Source organism: Amblyraja radiata, chromosome 7 (assembly GCF_010909765.2).
Source record: "Amblyraja radiata isolate CabotCenter1 chromosome 7, sAmbRad1.1.pri, whole genome shotgun sequence".
NCBI lineage: Eukaryota > Metazoa > Chordata > Chondrichthyes > Rajiformes > Rajidae > Amblyraja > Amblyraja radiata.
In genome coordinates, this window is record NC_045962.1 from 30,284,409 (window position 1) to 30,306,589 (window position 22,181).

The 22,181-nt window shown below is 43.5% G+C and overlaps 1 protein-coding gene across 6 annotated transcripts in view; it reads right to left on the reverse strand.

Moving 5' to 3' along the window:
- kalrn (kalirin RhoGEF kinase) overlaps positions 1-22,181 on the reverse strand; it is a 612,442-nt gene that overhangs the window by 69,145 nt on the left and 521,116 nt on the right. For 4 of the 6 annotated variants that reach the window (XM_033024028.1, XM_033024025.1, XM_033024024.1 and 1 more), the window contains 5 exons: positions 17,915-18,007; positions 12,203-12,330; positions 11,419-11,485; positions 10,175-10,278; positions 8,616-8,685 (listed from right to left, as the gene is read on the reverse strand). In XM_033024028.1, the coding sequence (XP_032879919.1) occupies positions 8,616-8,685; positions 10,175-10,278; positions 11,419-11,485; positions 12,203-12,330; positions 17,915-18,007 (462 nt within the window). The remainder of the gene's footprint in view (positions 1-8,615; positions 8,686-10,174; positions 10,279-11,418; positions 11,486-12,202; positions 12,331-17,914; positions 18,008-22,181) is intronic. The other 2 variants (XM_033024026.1, XM_033024029.1) reach the window with 1 other exon arrangement.

Consider the following 22,181-nt stretch of genomic DNA (forward strand, 5'->3'; position numbering starts at 1 on the left):
AGATAGGTGACGTTTTGGGTCAGGACCTTTCTTCAGACTGATTGCAAATGTGGGTCATGGAGCCAATCACATGTTAGACATCTTGCACTCTTGCTGATTTCTATTATGATAACTGATACAACAATCAACATAATTTCTGGCATTAGCTTTAGATCGGCACTGATTCACTTTTTAAAAGAAAGTACTGTCCAATAAAGTACGTGAAACTCCTCCGTTGACAGCAAGGGTCTTTAATGTTTCAGGTATGTCGTAATTCATTACCCTTTACTTCATTGTGTAGTTTAGTTCTACTGTGTATAAAATTATGAAGGCAATAAATTGGTTAGATTCACAGAATATTTTACCCAGTGTGTGGGAATAGTAAGATTAAACGAGAACTTACCAGTTTGAAGTTTGATCTTGATTTTATGAGGAGTTACGATGAGCGATTACGTGAAGAAGGGCCGTCCGTCTGCGTGCGCGTCAATCTTCAAAGCAGCGGTGTTAAATCACAGATAAAAAAGAAGACCTGAGAATAGTAAGATTGTGAAAAACTTGAACTTCCATATGACCTTGATAATATGAGGGTGGGAGCGGTGGGCACGTAATCGCTCATCGTAACTCCTCATAAAATCAAGATCAAACTTCAAACTGGTAAGTTCTCGTTTAATCTTACTATTTTACTTCGGGGTCATGTGAGTGACTACGTGAAGATTTCAAAGCTCTGTGATTTTACGCCGGTTACGAATCCAGGCGTCACACACTGAATGGATTGACCATGGATGCGTGTAATCATTAAAGCATTCAGACATTACGTAGTTAAGTAAAGAAACTGATGCTTTAAATGAAAGAAAAGTTTTTTTTTAAAGTTACCCCTCCCAACCTTGGTGGGGGGGGGGGGGGGAAACTAAGGGACAGAACTTAAAATGGTACGTGCAAACACCCCCAGTCCGGTTATAGGTTTGTTATAAAACCGGTGGACCGTTATTTCATTCGTCCATCCTGCAGCCACTAGGATGTCGTCAAGGGGCACGTCCATAGCTCTTGCTGCCGACGTAGATGCAGCCCTGGTGGAGTGAGATTTAACCATATAAATGTTTACTCCTGCTACCGCCATTACCTCTTTAGACCATCTGGAGATGGTTTGAGTTGACACCTTTTGGTGTGGTTTTTATTTTTTTATTTTTATGGCTGATGAGGACCGATTGTTCTGTGCCTCTGAGATTCTCCGTAACTCTCAGATAGTGGTGTTAGTATGTTACCACCCACACAACCGTTGGTCCTCTGGATATGCCAAGAACTGGATCTCCATCCCTGGCATTCCTGGCCTGCTCTGTTTATCAGGTTCCTGATTAGGAATGTTATGTTGTTCATATTGGTGGTCATGTAGTCCAACCGTAGCTTTTGCAGTGTCTGGACTCTTTGTCAGCATACCACCTTCAGGGTTAGTTATAGGCGGTCCCCACTGTCAAAGTAGGGCTTGTACCACGCTCACATCCAATGTGTCCGTGTACCTTGGCCTTGGAGGTCTTAAATTGTAAATTCCCTTCATGAATTTTGTTGTAAAGGGGTGCGTTCCTATCGAACTGTGCCCTGCTTCCGGCATCAGATTGGAGGAGAGTGCGCCTCTGGCACTATAGATGCACTATAACTTAGTTTATAGTTATAGTACAGTTGATAGGAACTCCAAGACATCCGTTATCCGAACTGTGTTGTATTTGTTTGGACAGTCCTATGCCTTGAAATGGCCTCCTCAGAATCTGCAGACCAACAAGTTATACGTTCATGTAGTGGATGATTGCTCCCTGTAACTGGGTTCACTAGGAGGTCCCTGCTCTTGGGTACAGCCATTACTGGCTGGACTATAATTCCCAAAATTTTTGGGGACCAGGCTTGAGTAGGCCAATCTGGCACTACCAATATGCCTGTGGCTTAGTCTTGCTTGATTTTTGTCAAGCATCGGTTTGTGAGACAAATTGGCGGAAAGCATACATAAACATTCCTCCCCAATTGAGGGAGAAAGCATCCACTGCCTTGCTCCTGGATCCAGCTCACAGGACACATATCTGGGTAACTAATGGTTAGTCTAGATGCAAACGGATCAACATCTGGTATGCCAAATCGTGTAGTTATTTTGTTAAATACTGTCTGATTCAACATCCATTCTGTGTTGTTATTAAACATTCATGATCCAGCATCTGTCACCGTGTTATATCTACCTCGTAGATTTCCCAAATATTCCTCTCGATACACCAGTGCCAAATGAGGTTCGACAATCTGTCGTAAGATACAGATTTTACACCACCCTTGTTAATGGATATATGCCACCGCAGTGGTGTTATCAATCTGAATTTGAACAAGCACCAGTTACATATCGCTACAGAGAACCTTGAGTCCATATTGTGCCCCCAACAATTCTGGGTAATTGATTCCATGTGTTGGGGAATTACAGACTCCTGCTCATTCCATCTGCCCCCACAGCTTTAGACTGTGTTGGTGTCTCCCCATCCTTAGCCGCTTGCATAGGTCTGAAGAACCCTCGATGGCTTTCGAGCAAAATTTCCCTGAGCTGTCTCCCATTCGTTATCCACCATAGTTATTCAACAATGGCCTCTGCTGGCAATCCATAGTTTGCCAATTCGGCCTGCATATAATTTGAGTGTTCATTCCTTTGCTTGCTGTAAGTTCTGGTAATGCAAAGGCCCGTACTGCTGGGAATGCAGCTACTATTTGCCAATTACACTCGCTGCTTGCCTGATAGATGGCTAGAATTTGACTATCAGGTCATTGCAGGCTTAATTAATATTGTCGTTTGCCCCTAGGCAAAGTCACCAACATATTTACTGTTTTTGATAGTAAATTCTAGGTAATCAATTACCCTTGTAGGTGTCAATTTTGATTTAACTGGATGGATGAGGTAACCAATTCTTTCAAACAGGGTTTTGGTTTGCTTGACTGATGCTTCTGCCAATTCTTGGTGACTCCAAAATGAAAATGTCCTCCAAATATGCCATTACTCTGTGGTTTTGAGACCTTTGTAGGCCCAGAATTGGTTTCCGTAGTTTTGTCAATAGTCTAGGAGCTGATGTCAACCCATTTGGCAGATCCATACCATCCAGTTAAACTTCAAATATCTCCTGTTCTTAGTGAATAGACACCGAATAGTATGCATCTTTGAGGTCGATGCATGCCATGTGACCATTCTATAGGAAGCTCCTATAAAACAGTAGTTAAACCGTAACAAAATTACTGTTTCTAAAAGTCTATACTGCACAAATGAGTTACACCTGGATGAAGTGACATCCTCCATCTGTCACATGTCCTGAATGGCAATCCTGCCCAAAAATACTGGGCCTGCCTCGAAGACAATTCCAGTCCGAGTTCCAAGTCTGCTTGGAACCTGTGTATGTTGTGCAGTAAAATTATCACGTTATTATCTGTTTTTAAAAACCCCGTTCTGAAATTTCTTGTTATTGTCATTTTGAACAAGAACACAAGGGTAAATTACCAACATGTAACTGCTCCACAATCCCTTGTTTCAGTAAACCCAGACCCACCTACCTCCATGGCTACCGGTGGTCTTGTGGTAAGCCCAAAGGCCCCTGATGCGGATTCCTTTCCTCTCCTTGATTGGGAGTAGGACTGGTAAGGAGTGTGGATTCCATGTTTCTCCCGACCTCTGCTTGGGTCTGGTCTGAAACCTCATCATACTGAGCCTGCCTTGTAGGACAATTCTGGCCATTATTTTGAGTCTGCCTTGAAAGACGACTCTGATCATATTTCCGTGCCCAGCTTTCAAGCTACCACCGGATTCAGTGAACCGCTCCACTGAGAGTGAGGTTCGTAGGCAGCCCTGAAAACAGGTGCTGCCGCAGGCCCCTGAGGATACCTGTGCTGACATGGCCCTTCCAGTGGACCTAAATGAGATTCTAGCTTTGGTCAGACTGAAAAGGACCATGAATGCTCCTCTCCTTAGAGCAGGAGACATTTGTGCAGCCCTGAAAACAGGTGCTGCTGCCTGCGGGTTCTCCATAATACCCGGGCTGTCAAGAGCTAGATTCCATCCAGGGAAGCACCCAGTGGAACATGGATGATTGCAGAAGCACTTATTTTCTGTTTGTTTGTATGGAAGCTTATTATTCCTTTTATGTAAAGCATTTTGGTGTTGACTTAAACAGTGCAATATAAGTAAAACTTACTTACTTACTTCCTTTCTTCTGCTTGTCCCTGGGAAGGTTTCCCCCCTTCTCTTTGTACTCTGATTCAGAATGGTTTCTTCCACATGTAGTTCTCCCTTCAATGGGGAAGACATTGGGCTGCCCCATGTGCGAGGCTCCCGGCACCGGCACTGCTGTAGGCCGTGCTGATACTGCTCCCTCCTTTGGAGCAGATTATTGTTGGAGCAACTTCTCCATAAGTTGCTCCATATGGGAGAAGTCGTCCTCAGACCCTCTCTGTTGAGGGAGGGTATCCCTCTTCCCCGGACTCATCTGAGTCAACGGGTTAGTTTAGACTTGCGGGTGGCATTACGTCCCGCAGGGCAACCATGGAGCTCCTGCTCCAGCGCAAAGTCTCCTGCCGATTCTGCTGTTGGCGCTAATGTCGGGAAGCGAGGCTCCCGCTGATGCTGCTCCGTCCTTTGGAGCAGATTATTGTTGGAGCAACTTCTCCATAGGTTGCTCCATGTGGGAGAAGTCGTCCTCAGACGCTCTCCGTTGAGGGAGGGTATCCCTCTTCCCCGGACTCATCTGAGTCAACGGGTTAGTTTAGACTTGCGGGTGGCATTACGTCCCGACAGGACAACCATGGAGCTCCTGCTCCCGCGCAAAGTCTCCTGCCGATTCTGCTGTCGGCGCTAATGTCGGGAACAAGACCGTCGCCCGCTATTTGGAAAGCTGCGGTCTTCGGCAGCCGACATCCCCGCGGGCCGTCTCCTCGACATCTGGGCTCTGAAAAAAACTTCAAGCCCGAAAGAACGCAGGTAAGTGATTTGAACTTTCCTTACCTGCTCATCCCGACAGCCTGGGAGGCTCAATGCCTGCCAGTCCGTCGTGCGTGTTGCGTTCGGACGTAATGACGCGCACGCAGACGGACGGCCCTTCTTCACGTAGTCACTCACGTGACTCCGAAGTAAAATCAAGGATCAGAGGGCACAGAGGTTTATGGTGAAAGGGGAACTTGAGGGGTGACTTTTTCACACTGAAGGTGATGGATATATAGAACGAGCTGCCAAAGGAGGTAGATGAGGCAGGGACTATAACATCATTTAAAATATATTTTAACAAATACATGGATAGCAACGGTTTAGAGGGATATGGGCCAAATGCGGGCAGGTGGGACTAGTGTACACAGGGTATCTTGGTTGGCATGAGCAAGTTGCGCCGAAGGGCCTGTTTCCATGCTGTGTGATTCTGTTTATCAAGTATATCTGATAAATATGGCCAATATCCACTAACATTTTTGTGGGATTATGTATTGGTATGAAGTAAGCTAATAGAGACATTTTACACACAACATACCCACAGGGAATTGACATGGAAAAGCTGACCATTCAAGAAAGGTTACACAGAAATAGGCTCCAGTTGCTTTTGTATCTGTATTATACTCCCTGCTGGACCCTCTGCAGTTTGCATATCGGGCCAATAGATCTGTGGATGATGCAGTCAGCCTGGGCCTGCACTTCATCCTACAGCACCTAGACCGCCAGGGGACCTATGCGAGGATCCTGTTTGTTGATTTTAGCTCTGCATTCAACACCATTGTGCCAGAGCTACTACACTCCAAACTTTCCGAGTTGACTGTGCCTGAACCCCTCTGTCAGTGGATCACCAACTTCCTGACAGACAGGAAGCAGCATGAGATGCTGGGAAAGCACATCTCGGACCCTGCAAACACTCAGCATAGGAGCACTGCAAGGCTGCGTACTCTCCCTTCTCCTCTACTCTCTGTACACCAACGACTGCACCTCCACAGACACCTCTGTCAAGCTTCTCAAGTTTGCGGACGACACAACCCTGATTGGACTGATCCAGGATGGGGAGGAATCTGCCTACAGACAGGAAGTGTCACAGCTGGCGTCCTGGTGCCATCGCAACAACCTAGAGCTCAATGCTCTTAAGACAGTGGAACTAATTGTAGACTTTAGGAGTGCCCCCCCTCCCCTCACCCCACTCACCATCAACAACACCACAGTCACATCTGTGGAGTCTTTTAAGTTCCTGGGAACCATCATCTCCAAGGGCCTTAAGTGGGGGGCTACCATCAACTCCACAGTCAAAAAGGCACAACAGAGGATGTACTTCCTGCGGCAGCTGAGAAAGCACAATCTGCCACAGGCAATGATGGTCCAATTCTGCACGGTCATCGTTAGAGTCTGTTCTCACCTTCTCCATCATGGTCTGGTTTGGCTCAGCCACCAAGCACGACACCTGGAGGCTGCAGCAAATCGTCCGATCAGCAGAGAAGATTATTGGCTGCAACCTTCCCTCCATTGATGAACTGTACACTGCAAGGGCCAGGAAGTGAGCGGGCAAGATCATCTCTGACTCCTCTCACCCTGGCCACAAACTCTTTGAATCACTTCCCTCTGGAAGGTGACTCCGGACTGTCAAAGCTGCCACAGCCAGACATAAAAAAACAGTTTTTATCCAGGAGTAGTTGCTCTACTCAACAGCCAAAAATCTGTAGCCTCCCTTTGATCTGGTATTTTGTTGCTTCACATGCTTGATCAATGATGTTTCATCATTAATATTTTATTATTATTAATGTTTAGTGTTTTCTGAGTCATTCATAACTGTCACTGTATGCCATGTTGTTACTTGTGTGCGTAGCACCAAGGCAAATTCCTTGTATGTGAATACTTGGCCAATAAACTTACTTACTTACTTACTTATATTATTTTTAGTACCACTGCCAGCTATGCTTTCCATATGATGCTGACATCTGCAAAATGTCCTCATCCAATGTGCATTCGTCCCATGTGAAAGATTTAAAATTAAATTATATTTAAAATTGCTCTCAATACAATTCTGCCCCATTGTATGGATGATGCATGTTTAACTGCATACTACATGGAATAATGAATCTCAATCAGCACAAGAATCTTTTGGATAGGAAAAGCATGGTCTGCTTTGGCTTTACTGGGTAAAATCCCAAATTGTGATTATGTCAAATGTCAAAACACAAAGTGCTGAAGTAATTTAGCAAGTCGGACAGAATCTGTGGAGGGAATAGATTGGTGGAGTTTTGGGTCAGAATCCTTCATCAGACTGAAGAAGAGTTCCAACCCAAAACATCGCCTATCGATTCTATCCACAGAACCCACTGAGTTACTCCAGCAATTTGTGTTTTGCTCAAGATTCCACCCCTGTAGTTCCTTGGTATCTCTTATCTCAAAATTACTCCAAGCAATATATTGCAGAGGCAGAATCTCCACAGAAACTAGTTTTGCGACTTTCATAAAGATAAGCACATAGCCTGGAGTTGTGAAACTGTCCCTGATAGGATCAGAGTGTTGGAACATATAACCAATCCACATAAACAGAACTAGTTTTAAAGACACTGGAAGAAATAGAAAAAATCAAAGTCTTCCCTTCATTGCAAATAAATATAAAGTAACATAAAATAAATTTAAGTTCTAAAAAAGAATTTGGTGGTAAAATAGGTGAAAGCAGGTTAGGTTGGCAATGAAACAAAATTGCATATATCCTTCATAGCAAATTGAATATCAGGGCAAGATTATACCCAACATTCTAATTCAAAAGGAAAGGGTCACTGAAGTAAATGATTCCCAAGAATTTCAAATAATATGAATATAAGTAAAATTGACTTGAATTGTACCAGCATCGATGATTATGCAGCAAGTTATGAATTGGATGATCAGCCATGATCATATTGAATGGCAGTGCAGGCTCGAAGGGCCGAATGGCCTACTCCTGCACCTATTTTCGATGTTTCTAATAAGTGATTTACATTATTAAATGTCCTATTTCATATATTCTCAGGAATATTTCTCCCTTCCACCATTATATATGCCAAAAAGCATTAAATGATAATTATTTTAGTATTAAACAAATCATGGTTTCCAAGTATTACATCAGGCTTTGGAAAATAATAAAAAACTATTGTGGTTAGGGGCATTGATGCTGTGATTTTATGACTGAAAGTACATTCTCTGCCTACTACTAATATAGTTGTGTACTTGCAGGGGGTGGTTAACATTTTAATATAAATTTTATACCATGATTCCAATATGTATATACTTATTACAGAACTGTTGTCATGTATTACATTATTACAAGGAGTCAGTAGATCATGTTGGAGAATTTGGCTAAAACATTTGATGTGGACTTTGTTTGTCAATAAACACTGACCTTTGCAATCTTGCCCACAACCCCCATATAAATAAAATATATGATCATATCTGGATTACTCACTTACGCTGAATTTAAATGCATTTTATAGAATTGAACATTATTAAATTCATTATTCTCCATAGTTGTAAGTGACATTATGATTAATGCATTCTTGCTAATTTCAGGGGGACAGGAAGGTGAACGTAGACAGCCGCACAGCTTTAAAATGGGCCAAGTTACTATTCTTACACAAAGCCTTGAAAGTAAGTTGGAATAATTTACATGTTTGATGAAGAGATCTGCCAAACGCTCAGGTTCCTGAAGGCATTTTTCCAGTTCTCCCAGGAAATAACTGCAAAGAAATATGAACAGTAATCATGTTACAATTTTGTCTCTGTGGGTTTGTATCTGCCTTTAAAGACTGTGTAGCGCAGCATGAAACCACTTTCATTAATTATCTGTGAGAACAAACTCATATCGCTAAGGAAGCTACAAGCTCTGTGGGGGAGGACAATAACTGGGGTCCGTCCACAGTGGGATGTAGGGGAGCAGGGTCTGGTGGAGACACCCCTCAAACTACGGAAGGGATGTCACTCCAGAGGGTCACATGGTGGCAAGGGTGCTTGGTGGAAGGAGAGTTTGTGAACACTACCGAATATAACACTAATGAATGTATAAACACTGAGAATGTCGGAAGTTCAAAAGTTATAGGAGCAGAATTAGGCCATTTGGCCCATCAATTCTACTTTGCCATTTAATCATGGCTGATATATCTTTCCCTCTCAACCACATTCTCATGCCTTCTACCCTCCTCCTTCATTCTCCTGCCTTCTTCCTGTTTTGTATATATTTTAAAAATTCTGAATAAAGTTTTTTTTAAAAAAAACTATCAGGATTAGGGCCTAGATGATTAAAATAATTTAAAACATCCAGTTATACTCATGGCTATCTGGCTAAGTAGAGTTCCAGTGCCATCTACAAATTCGTCGATGACACCACTATTGTTGGCTGAAACTTGATGGTGCTAAGTCGGTGTACAGGAGAGAGGTAAAACACCTGGTTGAGTGGTGTTGCAATAACTACGTCTCACTCCATATCATCATGACCAAGGAACAAGTCATTGTCTTCAGGGGAAGGCATGGGACCATGTATCAGTTTTCCAAGCGTAGATCGGAGACCACAGCGATCTTACAGCGCCAGAGATCCGGCTTCGATCCAGACTGCGGGTGCTGCCTGTATGGAGTTTGTACATTCTCCCTGTGACCACGTGGATTTTCTCCGGGTGCTGTGGTTTCCTTACATATTCAAAAGATGTACATGTTTGTAGGTTAATTAGTTACGGTAAAAATTGTAAAATTGTCCTTGGAGTGCAGGATTGTGATAGTGTACGAGGATCGCTGGTTGGCGCGGACTTGGTGGGCTGAAGGGCGTGTTTCCGCACTGTATCTCTAAACCAAATGAACCACTTGCGCTCAGTCCGCTCATTACTGGATCTCCCAGTGGCTAATCATGGTTACCTGTTGATGCACTTTATGATCTCACCTGAATTTGCATTTGATAGCTGGGAACCGATTTATAGAATTATTAATTCTGGATATAACAGACAGACCAGATTAATTTAAACATGCTTTTTATGTTTTTATGTTTCTAATATGCACACAAAAATAATTATTTCAGAAATCATTGACATTTTGATAATTCAAATCTTAAAATAGAGATGACAATATGAGTTCTCCAATAAATCTTTGTTGCAGTTAAATATATTGGACTTCTTTCATGAATGTTAAATGCTGGCAGGTTCCTATATTTGGAGTTACAGGCTGACGTGGCTGTTCACTCACCTACTGTGCCAGTCATAAATCTGGTGAATGTTTCCGAAAACTATCTTCTCTTTTCCTTTCATGTCATCAAGAAGACCTTTCTCTTCTATTTTGTTCATGAAACCCTGCAATATAAGAATTGTGTAAGAATGGTTACCAGCAAAACTTGGAAGTTTCCAAGATGTGCTCCGTCAGTAAAGTATTCACAATATTTTGGCGAATCAAGACAAAGATGGTTTGTTCACATCAAATTTATTCTTAATCTGATTAACCGATGACGGTCTTGACAAAGCCACGGAAATACAACTGGCCCCAACGATGGTCTCTCAACGACTGAAGGACAGAGCCTTGAAAACCGTGCGAAAACACGACCCCCTCCCAGAGTCACGTGAGCGCGGATTCCGACCACAGGGTTCGATACTTGAGAGCACCAGCAGGTGCCGCTACAATATAACAAAGAATTGAAGAGTGAAGGGCAGAGCCCCGAAAACCGTGCGAAAACACGACCCCTCCCAGAGTCACGTGTCCCCCCCTGTCTTCCCCCCCGGGATTCCCGCTCATGACTCAGCGGGACAGGCAGCATCTCTGGAGAGAAGGAATGGGTGACTTTTCGGGTTGAGACCCTTCTGCTGCCTGTCCCGCTGAGTTACTCCAGCTTTTTGTGTCTATCTTCGGTTTAAACCAGCATCCGCAGTTCCTTCTTATACAGATTCCTACCTAAGGTTGATATCATTGCATGGCAAAAAAAAGAGTCTCCTGGTACTTGCTATAATTCCCCAAGAAATGCAGCACATCTTCTCAGAAGGTAGTTTTAATATTTAAACCTATTTTTGCCTCTTCTGAGGGATTACACGGCTGTCGGGATAATTGTTCATGATGCTTACTTACAGTGCAACATAAGTCTATGGATGGTCTTAAAGGGCTTTGCAATGCCTCCATTTTATAAATTAATGATGAATTATTTTTCTTTCATTAAATAAATCTTGCTGCTTAATGAATGGGTTGTGCACAGATCAGTCAAAATCTGACCTCCAATTGAAATAAATGATTGAATAGAATAAATCGAAACCATAAACAATATTGAAGCATTATTATAGTCACGAACAGAAAATATAATCATGTACGATTAGTCTCTAAACATCAGAGATTAAGCACAAGTGATGCCAAGATGTAGACTAGGAATAATGCATGTTTTCTTTTCTGCTAATATACTGAGTTAATGAATCGGAGCTAGTGCCAAATTAAATACATCAAATCCATCTTACCTCTACCACAATTCCCAAATCTTTCACATAATCTTTCTCTGTTTGAACAAGCTCATTTAGGACATATCTATAAAAGATAGAAAAAGGGAACGGTTGTAAATGGATAAATCACAAAATCTGACCCCTTTGTGAACTTCGTTACGCATCAGCCTTCTCCAAAACTTAAGATTAATTGTAGAGAATAAAAGACACGTCAATCAGACCCAAATGATGCCTTTCAAATTACTATGGAATTAATAATACACAAAAGAATAAGAAAGATCTTTAAAAAAAATTTGAAAAATGAAATGCATCAAAAATATTGGAATAAAATTAAACCAAAAATTCTGGAATTTTACAGACTTCCAGTATTTAATGCAAAAAGAAGTTAACATTATGAATTGAGGCATTTACAATTACTTTCAAAGTTGTAATATTTCCAGTTGATCCCTAGACGATTTTGAAAAACTTATGAACTTTAGGTCACAATCTATTGGAGGGATTCAAAAGACATTACACATCATGAACTAATGCTTATGTGATTTCAACAATTTCCTGATCCAGGTCAGTTTGCCACTTTAGAATTTATTAAAAGGCACATGGCATTTATCGGAGCAGTAATTTACATTTCTGCACAATACGGGTGTTCTATTTATTGTGACATTATATTTATGCTAAGTTTTATTTGAACCTGTGCCCAATGTTGTACAAGAATTTCAGGCAAAATAACCCGTCTGAGTTCATTGATTGCTGTCTATTTTCACATTTCATTGCTCTGGTGAGGGCAAGGAGAAACATCGCTTACGTTCGTCCTTTAAGTGCTTTGGCCCGTTTTTCTTCTGTAAGATCTCCTGGTGGTGTCGAAGAATTCATTGACTCGGGGCTCAGGGGATCTTTCAAGTTACTTCGATAGGAGCAGCCAGGTTCGAGAGACTGGTAAAGAATAATTGTCCAGTTACGACATATACTTTATCTCAATATCAGGGGAAGCAAAAGCAATATATGTACATGTTGCAATCATATCCTCAGTACTACCACTGATGCTATTATAAATGTTCTATAAAATTCATCACTCCCATAAAGTCTCGGTAAATGAGTAGTGGTATCATTTTCAGTTTTATTACTAATAGGGACCAGCTGATTGTTGTAACGTTCACTTCATTCCTGATAGATTTGTCACGGAATTGAACAATACATGATGTAAACACACTTCGGCATCCGGCTGAACTGAAAGTGGGAAGAGAACAAGTCCGGCTATTTTTCTTTAATTAACTGGTTTCTCTCTCTACAAATGCGGGTCTTTACAACATTTTGTTTTGGCTTTATTTAGGTTTACAGGCTTACATTAATCATCCAGTGTATTGACACCGATAAGCTTTTTAATAGCACAGTAACGATTGCTTGGAAGATATTTAAATAAATACTAGACTAAGTGGGACCCGTTGGGTCCCATGTTCACATGGGAGGGCTGGTCCCCCGACGCAATATTCCACCTTTCCACCAATTCCAATATTGGTGACCAGTGGGGGGGCTTTCTGGAGTGCTGGTATGGGTTCTTGGGGTGGCAGCTCAGTCCCTCAAGCCTGATCTGCTGGCACCTCGCTCACAGCTGGTGGGCTGGCAGTTGACTCATGGCTATTCCTTGAAATTCCATTTCAAGCAGGGTGCAAGGCCACCGAATTCAAGTGCAGTTTCCTACCACTTCAAGCAGGGTGCAAGGCCTCCGAATTCAAGTGCGGTTTCCAACCACTTCAAGCAGGGTGCAAGGCCACCGAATTCAAGTGCAGTTTCATACCACTTCAAACAGGGCGCAAGGCCACCAAATTCAGGTGCAGTTTCATACCACTTTCAGCAGGGTGCAAGGCCACCAAATTCAGTGCAGTTTCATACCACTTCAAGCAGGATGCAAGGCCGCCAAATTCAAGTGCAGTTTCATTCCACTTCAAGCAGGGTGAAACCACCATTAAACCACACAAAACACCAAACTCACAGTTCAGTAGACATTCAGTGTGTTCAGTTGATTCACAGCTCAGACAGAGTCGTGACCTCTCCCTCCCCATCATGCAGAGACTGAGCCACACACACTCTTCCGGGTTTTATAACCCCTCCCCCTCCCACCGGAAAAGGTGTGGCCTTCATGGCGTGATTGACAGGAGAGAGATTCTCAACATTTTTTAAACACTAATAACACTTTTATTTTTCATTGATGGGAAGAATTCTCTGCACCTGCTCAGCGGAGGGGGACTGAGCAAGATGGCCAAAAATCACAGCCGTAAGTGGTAGCGTTTTATCTAAAATCAATATATAGTGCAAACAGGAAGTAAGTGCATTTGCAGTAGTGCCTTTTAACTTCAAGCCAAAGCACCCAAGCCACCATTTGCAGTAAGTAGTGCCTTTCAACTTCAAGCCAAAGCACCCAAGCCGCCATTTGCAGTAAGTAGTGCCTTTCAACTTCAAGCCAAAGCACCCAAGCCGCCATTTGCAGTAAGTAGTGCCTTTCAACTTCAAGCCAAAGCACCCAAGCCACCATTTGCAGTAAGTAGTGCCTTTCAACTTCAAGCCAAAGCACCCAAGCCGCCATTTGCAGTAAGTAGTGCCTTTCAACTTCAAGCCAAAGCACCCAAGCTGCCATTTGCAGTAAGTAGTGCCTTTCAACTTCAAGCCAAGGCACCCAAGCCTCCATTTGCAGCAAGTAGTGCCTTTCAACTTCAAGCCAAAGCACCCAGGCCACCATTTGCAGGCAAGTAGCGCCTTTCAATTTCAAGCCAAAGCACCCAGGCTGCCATTTGCAGCAAGTAGTGCCTTTCAACTTCAAGCCAAAGCACCCAAGGCCGCCATTTGCAGTAAGTAGTGCCTTTCAACTTCAAGCCAAAGCACCCAAGCCGCCATTTGCAGTAAGTAGTGCCTTTCAACTTCAAGCCAAAGCACCCAAGCCACCATTTCCAGTAAGTAGTGCCTTTCAACTTCAAGCCAAAGCACCCAAGCCATCATTTGCAGTAAGTAGTGCCTTTCAACATCAAGACAAAGCACCTAAGCCACCATTTGCAGTAAGTAGTGCCTTTCAACTTCAAGCCAAAGCATCCAAGCCACCATTTGCAGTAAGTAGTGCCTTTCAACTTCAAGCCAAAGCCCCCAAGCCACCGTTTGCAGTAAGTAGTGCCTTTTAACTTCAAGCCAAAGCATCCAAACAAACATTTGCAGGCAGTGCCTTTTTACTTCAAACAAACCATATTTTCATTTTCAAACCACATTAAGGGGACTCACAGTTGAGTAGACATTTGTTCAGTGTTATTCAGAGCTCAGAGACACATGACCCTTTGGCTTCATCCATCTTGCAGAGACTGAGTGAGGCGAACCACTTCCTAGTTTTATAGTCCCTCCCCCTCCCTCCAGCAGGGGCAGCAGAGAGAATGGTGAATTTAAAAAAAACATTAATATCTCTCTGATTTGTTATCGATGGGAAAAATCCTCTGGTCCCGGAAGGGGGAGGGGGGCTCTGAGCGAGGTGGCCAAAAATGACGGCCGTAGGTGGCGGCGTTCTCTCGGAAATCGCAGCACAGCGAGCCAAAAGCGGTCAAGATCAGACTTTTAGTAATATAGAGTTTGATGTTATGTTCTTTAAAAAAACTAAAATACAGTTTAAATGCTAATGAATGAACACTTACATAATAAGCTGGAAAGGGTGCAAAGATTTATGTTGCCAGGACTCGAGAGCCTGAGCAAAAGGGAGAGGTTGAGCAGACGAAGACTTTATTCCTTGGAGCGCAGGAGGATGAGGGGTGATCTTATTGAGGCGTATAAGATCATGAGAGGAATAGATAGGGTAAATGCCTCTTTTACCCAGAGCAGGGGATTCAAGAATCAGAAGGCATCGGTTTAAGCTGAGGGGGGAAAGATTTAATAGAAATTTGAGGGGCAACTTTTTTTTACACAAAGGGTGCTAGGATATATGGAACAGGGTGCCAGAGGAGGTAGTTGAGATAGGTACTATCACAATGTTTAAAAATTATTCAGACAGGTACATGGATAGGACATGTTTAGAGGGATATGGACCAAATGCAGGCAGGTGGAACTTGTGTAGATGGGGGTGTGGGCAAGTTGGGCTGAAGGGGCCTGTTTCTACACTCTATGACTTTATGATGCTTGCGATTAATTTTAGCCTCTGCAGGGCAGGGATATCACCTGAACAATCTACGCACCACCTCTGCACATTTGGAATAAGAATAATGATTTTTTAATTGCTAAATATTTGTCACATCATTTCTAAGTGGCAACGTAATTGGAAATAAGGGCCAATTTGCAGTGTTTGTGACTCTCTCTGCAGTAGCAGAGTTGGCACTGTTCATCTTGTTGAACACACTTGCTTCTAACATTGCAGCATTGTGAGCAATTTGCGTTTCTGACATAATGAAGTAGCTTTTATTTACTCTGGAAATCCGTGATACACATTCCCTATTGCAGAGGAAAAGTCCATCTTAAATCTCTCCTTAGTAGAAACAAGTACTCTGTGCCCTTAAACCTTTTCTTTTTGCATTGAAATGTAGTCTTTCCAGAGATGTGAAAGTGAAGACGTATTTATCACCAGTTCTACAGCTTGCAGGTTAAGGGCCTGTCCCACTTACACAATTACGCAACCTCGTGGTCGCTTGACGCGTACGGGCACCGTATGGTCGCGCAGGGCCAGTCCCATGTAGAAGCGCGGAGTTGTGCGGGGCTGGTCCCGACATCGCGCGGGGCTCCGAATTTCTGGCAGTGGCCGAAATCTTCGCGCGCCAACGGCCTGTCGGCATGCAGGCGCATTGCGGTCGTACGCAGCGTACGCCCAAATTCAATCGGCCCGCCTCCTGCCCAGCTGATTGGTAAGCATGACGCAAATGACGTCATGCGCGAACTTAGCACGTACTTCGCGTGAACTCCGCTTCCGTTTGGTCGCGTCAAACGCACGTAATCACATGCAAGTGGGACAGGCCCTTTAGATTGGAAGTGAACTTTGCCTGTTAGTCATAACTTGTTGACATTGAAAACTCCTTTTAGGATTCAGGCCACAGAGAATGTATTTTATGATAACAGACAAATAATTTTAATTGTGAATTTGTGACCTGTTAGATGATCGGAAAAAAAGTGGAACAATGATAAAACACACCTTTACTTATTACATTCAAGCTTTAGTTTTGACTGTGATTTGTAACACTCTAATATGATAAAGCTGATGTAGACATTTTTTCCCTTAATATCTATTTCATAAAGGAAACAGATTGCACTATACCTTTTAGCCGTAATTTAGTAATAGTGCTGTTCACGTCAGCATTTTGTTCCTTTCTTTGCACAAGCTTGCTAAATAGACAAGCAATGCTAACCTCTTTAATAAAATGGTAAATATAGAAGAAAATTCACTTGGTTAATTATGATTTTGTAATGGAGAAAGCATTCCGTTATTTGGTTGTTTGAGATCAGTCCCAAGCTAGGAATATAACTTAGAATGCATGACATTATTTGGGGGTTCCATTAGGTACAAGGTGGACGAAGCTTCAGTCGACCGAAATATAAATGACAGGCAAAATAAATTTAATCCCATTGTAAAAGCCACAGTAATAAAAATGCAACATATTTTCTAACACTGTTACTGTAAAGACACAAAGAAAAAACACACATGCATTATTTACCTCCTTGGTATGACATCAGGAAATTCCAAAGCATTTCAGAGCAATACTGCAGATTATTAAAGCGCTCTCGACAGGGAGGGGAAAGACAACAGCGGATTTGCACAGGTAAGCCCAACAATGAGATAAATGTGCAGGCAAATGTATTATTGACAGACAGTGGGGGGGATTCCCTGCTCTTCTTTGAATAGTGTGGTATTTAACATCCATCTGAGGGAATGGTGTGAATCTCCCAGCCAAATGATGGTACTTCCAGTGATGCAACACATTTCTATGGGTTAAGTTGTCAAGCTTGATTATGTGCTCAGGTCTCTTGAGTGGGATTCAACTGGTTGGGTTAAAGTTAAGCCAGAGTTGACATCCAATCATATTCTATCTGGTAAGCACTATAACTGGATCTGAAGTAACATTTTGTGCTGAAGATGTATTAAATTCATGTCATAGGAGCAGTTGTAGGTCATTCGGCCCATCAAGTCTACTCCGCCATTCAATCATGGCTGATCTATCTTTCCCTCTCAACCCATTCTCTCCTGCCTTCTCCTCATGTACCTTGACATGTTTACTAATCAAGAATCTGTTAATCTCTGCCTTAAAAATACTAAATGACTTGGCCTCCACAGCCGTCTATGGCAATGAATTCCACAGTTTCACCACCCTCTGACTAAAGAAATTCCTCCCCGTCTCCTTTCTAAAGGTGCGTCCTATTCTGAGGCGATGCCCACGGGTCCTAGACTCTCCCACTCGTAGAAACATTCTCTCTGCATCCACTCCATCCAGGCCTTTCAATTTTCAGTAAGATTCAATGATTGATAGAAGCACCACAAATCCAACTTGTTTTAGTTAAACTCTAAACTTACCAGTTTACTCTTAACCAACTTTTCGATGGCACTGACAAGATCGGCGGCACTGGGGATTTCAGAAGCACTGTGACGGGCAGTGTGCAAAGAGGACTGCAGGGTTAGAATGGAAGGGAGCATTAGCAGAAGGCAGGGCCAGATAACGAGGGAGGAAAACAAAAGCCCATTAGTAATGCAAACGGGGGAGAAAGGGCAGAGGTAGTAAAGCACACATCATGGAAAAAAGTGCAATAGGGCAGTTAAAATAGCACAACATTAATTAAGCCAACTTAGTTTTACAGAAAACATAGTGAAGGGAATCTATCAACAGATGCTGAGTTTGTTTCTGCGAAGGTACTTAATTCTCGGCCCAAGTACGTCAATGGTGTGAGTTTCTTTGCACTGCTTTTAACAAGACAAAATCTCAAGCAGCTGACCAACCTGGTCAGTTTTATATCCTAAGAGCAAGTTCAACATTTACTCCAATGCTGTAAGTGTTGTTTGTCAGAAGTCAGCACAATGGTGTTGTTATTTTTGAATTTGGCTTTGTGCTTATGCAACCAGCTCCATCCAGTCCATGAGGGATCCCATTGACTCCCATAGCAGTGGTGTTGCCCATACAACCCCAACACCTGTGTGATTAATCCACACAACCCCTGCACCTGTATGTTTAATCCATCCAACCCCTGCACCTGTATGTTTAATCCACCCAACCCCTGCACCTGTGTGTTTATCCATCCCACCTTGTACCTGGCTGTTTACCCACCCAACTCCCATATCTCCTGCTTCTGATGTTACCCACCCAACTCCTTTACCTGCGCATTTAACTCATCCAACAGCCATACCTGTGCGTTTACACACCCAGTTCCTGTATCTGTGCATTTAGCCGACCCAACTTGTGTAGCTGTGTATTTAACTCACGCAACTCCTGTACTTGTGTGTTGATCCACCCAACCCCCATATCTCCTGCCTCTGATGTTACCAACCCAAATTCTGTGCCTGTGAGATTACCCTCCCAGTTGCTACACCCCCTGTCAGTAAAGTAACCTAGGCAAGTTGTGTGACTGAGCAGCAACCTACCTGCTCTCATGTTACGAGAAACTAGAATCAAGATTGCATCCAGAATGGCTGACTAACATATCTGCCCCTCTGCTTCCCATCATCACCTTCCTTACTTATTCCAGCACTGGTAGCCGTTGTGTTTCTGCTTATTATTCTCCAATAGCTGGTTCCCCCTTCACCTATCTGGCTCCATCCTTCTCTCTGACTTTTTATCTGCCCCCATCTTTCATTTACCTGCTTCTGCCACCCTACTCCACTCCACTCCACCCCAACCCCCCCTCCCCCACCACATGGATCTACCTGTCCATCATCCCTCACCCCTCCTCCGTCTAGCTCTGTCTATTGTTGTCTCACCACTTCCCCTCTCAGTCCTGATGCAGAGTTTCAATCCAAAACATTAACCATTTATCTTCATACCCCCACCGCCACTCCATGGACGCTATTCGACTCGCTGAGTTCCCCCAGTAAATTATTTGATGCTTCAGATTTCAGCATCTGCCGTCTCTTGTGACCAAAATTTACACAGGTATTGGGCTCAGCTTTATTGAGCTTACTCATGGGCTTCAAGGATACTCATCTGAGACACCACGAACCATATAATAACCATATAACAATTACAGCACGGAAACAGGCCATCTCGGCCCTACAAGTCCGTGCCGAACAACTTTTTTCCCTTAGTCCCACCTGCCTGCACTCATACCATAACCCTCCATTCCCTTCTCATCCATATGCCTATCCAATTTATTTTTAAATGATACCAACGAACCTGCCTCCACCACTTCCACTGTAAGCTCATTCCACACCGCTACCACTCTCTGAGTAAAGAAGTTCCCCCTCATGTTACCCCTAAACTTCTGTCCCTTAATTCTGAAGTCATGTCCTCTTGTTTGAATCTTCCCTATTCTCAAAGGGAAAAGCTGATCCACATCAACTCTGTCTATCCCTCTCATCATTTTAAAGACCTCTATCAAGTCCCCCCTTAACCTTCTGCGCTCCAGAGAATAAAGACCTAACTTATTCAACCTTTCTCTGTAAATTAGTTGTTGAAACCCAGGCAACATTCTAGTAAACTAAACCAAACTAATTATGAAACGAAAAACAAAAATCAATATTGCATTTAATAATGCTGTGCAATCTAGATCTAGCACGTGCTTTCATGATCGCAAAATCGCACATTGTGTATCTGTCGAGCTTCCAAAAACATTATTGTGTACAAAGTATAATGTTGAAAGTGTGCTTAAGTAAAGTGAGGAGCTAATTCTTGTCAACAATTTGATACCAGGTATCTCTGTATCTCTTGCTGAACATTAATTTGAACAAACACATTGATAATTGGAAATTGGCAAAATAAAGTTGTAAGTAGATTTACAGCATTGAAAGATATAATGACCAAATGTTAAGCAAGTTAATAGAGAAGCTGATAGATTGAAATAGGGGAGCTATTGAAAGACAGCTCAAAAACAATGACCAGATATGAGGTAAACGCCATTTGATTTTACTGTTGAAAATTAATCAAGTATATCAATCAACTGAGATTTAAAGGAGTGTGGGCAGTTATATCACATTGCATGAGACAGCAAATGAGGTATAGAATTCACTGAGCCACAGTGCAATCTAAAAGGCTCTCTCCAGACAGCTTGGTGAGGCTACTAAAGAGTAAGGACTGACACAGGTAGGTTTGGGATTGACAAAGAAATTCAAGCCAAACAGCAAACAGGACTTACTAGCCAGAGAGAGAACAGAATTTGATTTGTGTGAAATGAATTGAAAAGGGTGCAATTCATTGTGAGTATTTTGTAATACTGTTGTAAATCTTTCTAAATTGTAAGAACTTGTGCAAATCTCCAAGGGGGGCCGGGGGGGAGAATGAATTAACGGACCCCAAGGGTGATCATCACAGCTCCAGTGCACATTTGAAATGGTTATATAGTACTACCATGTGGGAGACAAACTCACATCTAAGTGTTAGCAGGGAATAGAGGGACCTGGCTCACATGAAGTTTAACCTGACATTGTGTTTGGCACAGAAATTGTGGGCTGAAGGACCTGTTCCTGCGTTATCTGATACTACGTTCTAAGTGAAGCTTAAATGGAAGCAGACAATTAAAGAAAAGGGGAAAACATTTACAAGATTTTAAGAAGTAGCTGCTTTCCGTGCAAGCCAACAAGACAGCACTTTAGCTTGGAGGTGGGTGTGAATTGAAGCTGAAGCCAATTGATATTGTCATAACTGGAGTGTGGCACCATGGCTGGAGATCCTCATGCAGATGTACACTTATGCACTTGCTACCTCACACTTCATATGATTCTCTCCAACACCGCAGGTATCCGATCCTGGGTATCAGATATTGTGAGTGGCAACTTGATGGAGATGGCCAAATGTTGCCTTCTTTGATGCAATATGGTTTCAAACCTGACAGGCTGTGATTGGGATGTTTCTGCAATTGTAGCTAGTTAAACATTCCAATGTTATCATCATCATCATCGTTGAAAGCATTAGTGACGCAGTGGTGCAGGTTTCCGATGGGAACGGTGACGTATGCACCAAACAAGTAACAAGTAACAAGTAGCCTTTATTGTCATTCAGACCTTGCGGTCTGAACGAAATTTTGTTGCCTTGCAGTCCTACATATAGTAAAAATGACAAAACACACAATAAACACAAATATACATCCACCACAGTGAGTTCAACAGGCACCTCCTCACTGTGGTGGAAGGCAAAAGTCTTAAGTCTTTGTCTCATCCCTTCTTATTCTCCCTCTGCGCCGAGGCCGCTGCCGCTGTCCCAGCCGCCGCTGTCGTCCACTGGGCCCGCGGTCGGGTCGAGTGGCCGCTGCTGCCGGAACGTGCCCCAGCTCCGAGTTCTGGTTGCCGCTGTCCCAGCTCCGAGGCCAGGTCGCCGCTGCCGCAGCTCCGATGCCATGTGGCCGCTGTCGCTGCCCCCGCTCCGAGGTCAGGTCGCCGCTGCCGCTGCCGCTGCCCCCGCTCCGAGGTCAGGTCGCCGCTGCCGCTGTCCCAGCTCGGAGGCCAGGCCGCCGCTGTCGCTGCCGCTGCCGCCGCTGTCGCTGCCGCTGCCGCCGTCCCAGCCGCTGCCGCCGCCGTCCCAGCTCCGATGCCGGGCGGCCGCTGCCGCTGTCCCAGCTCCGAGGCCAGGCCGCCACTGCCGCTGTCAAAGCCGCCGCTGCCGCTGCCCAGCTCTGAGTTCTGGTCACCGCTGCCGCTGTCC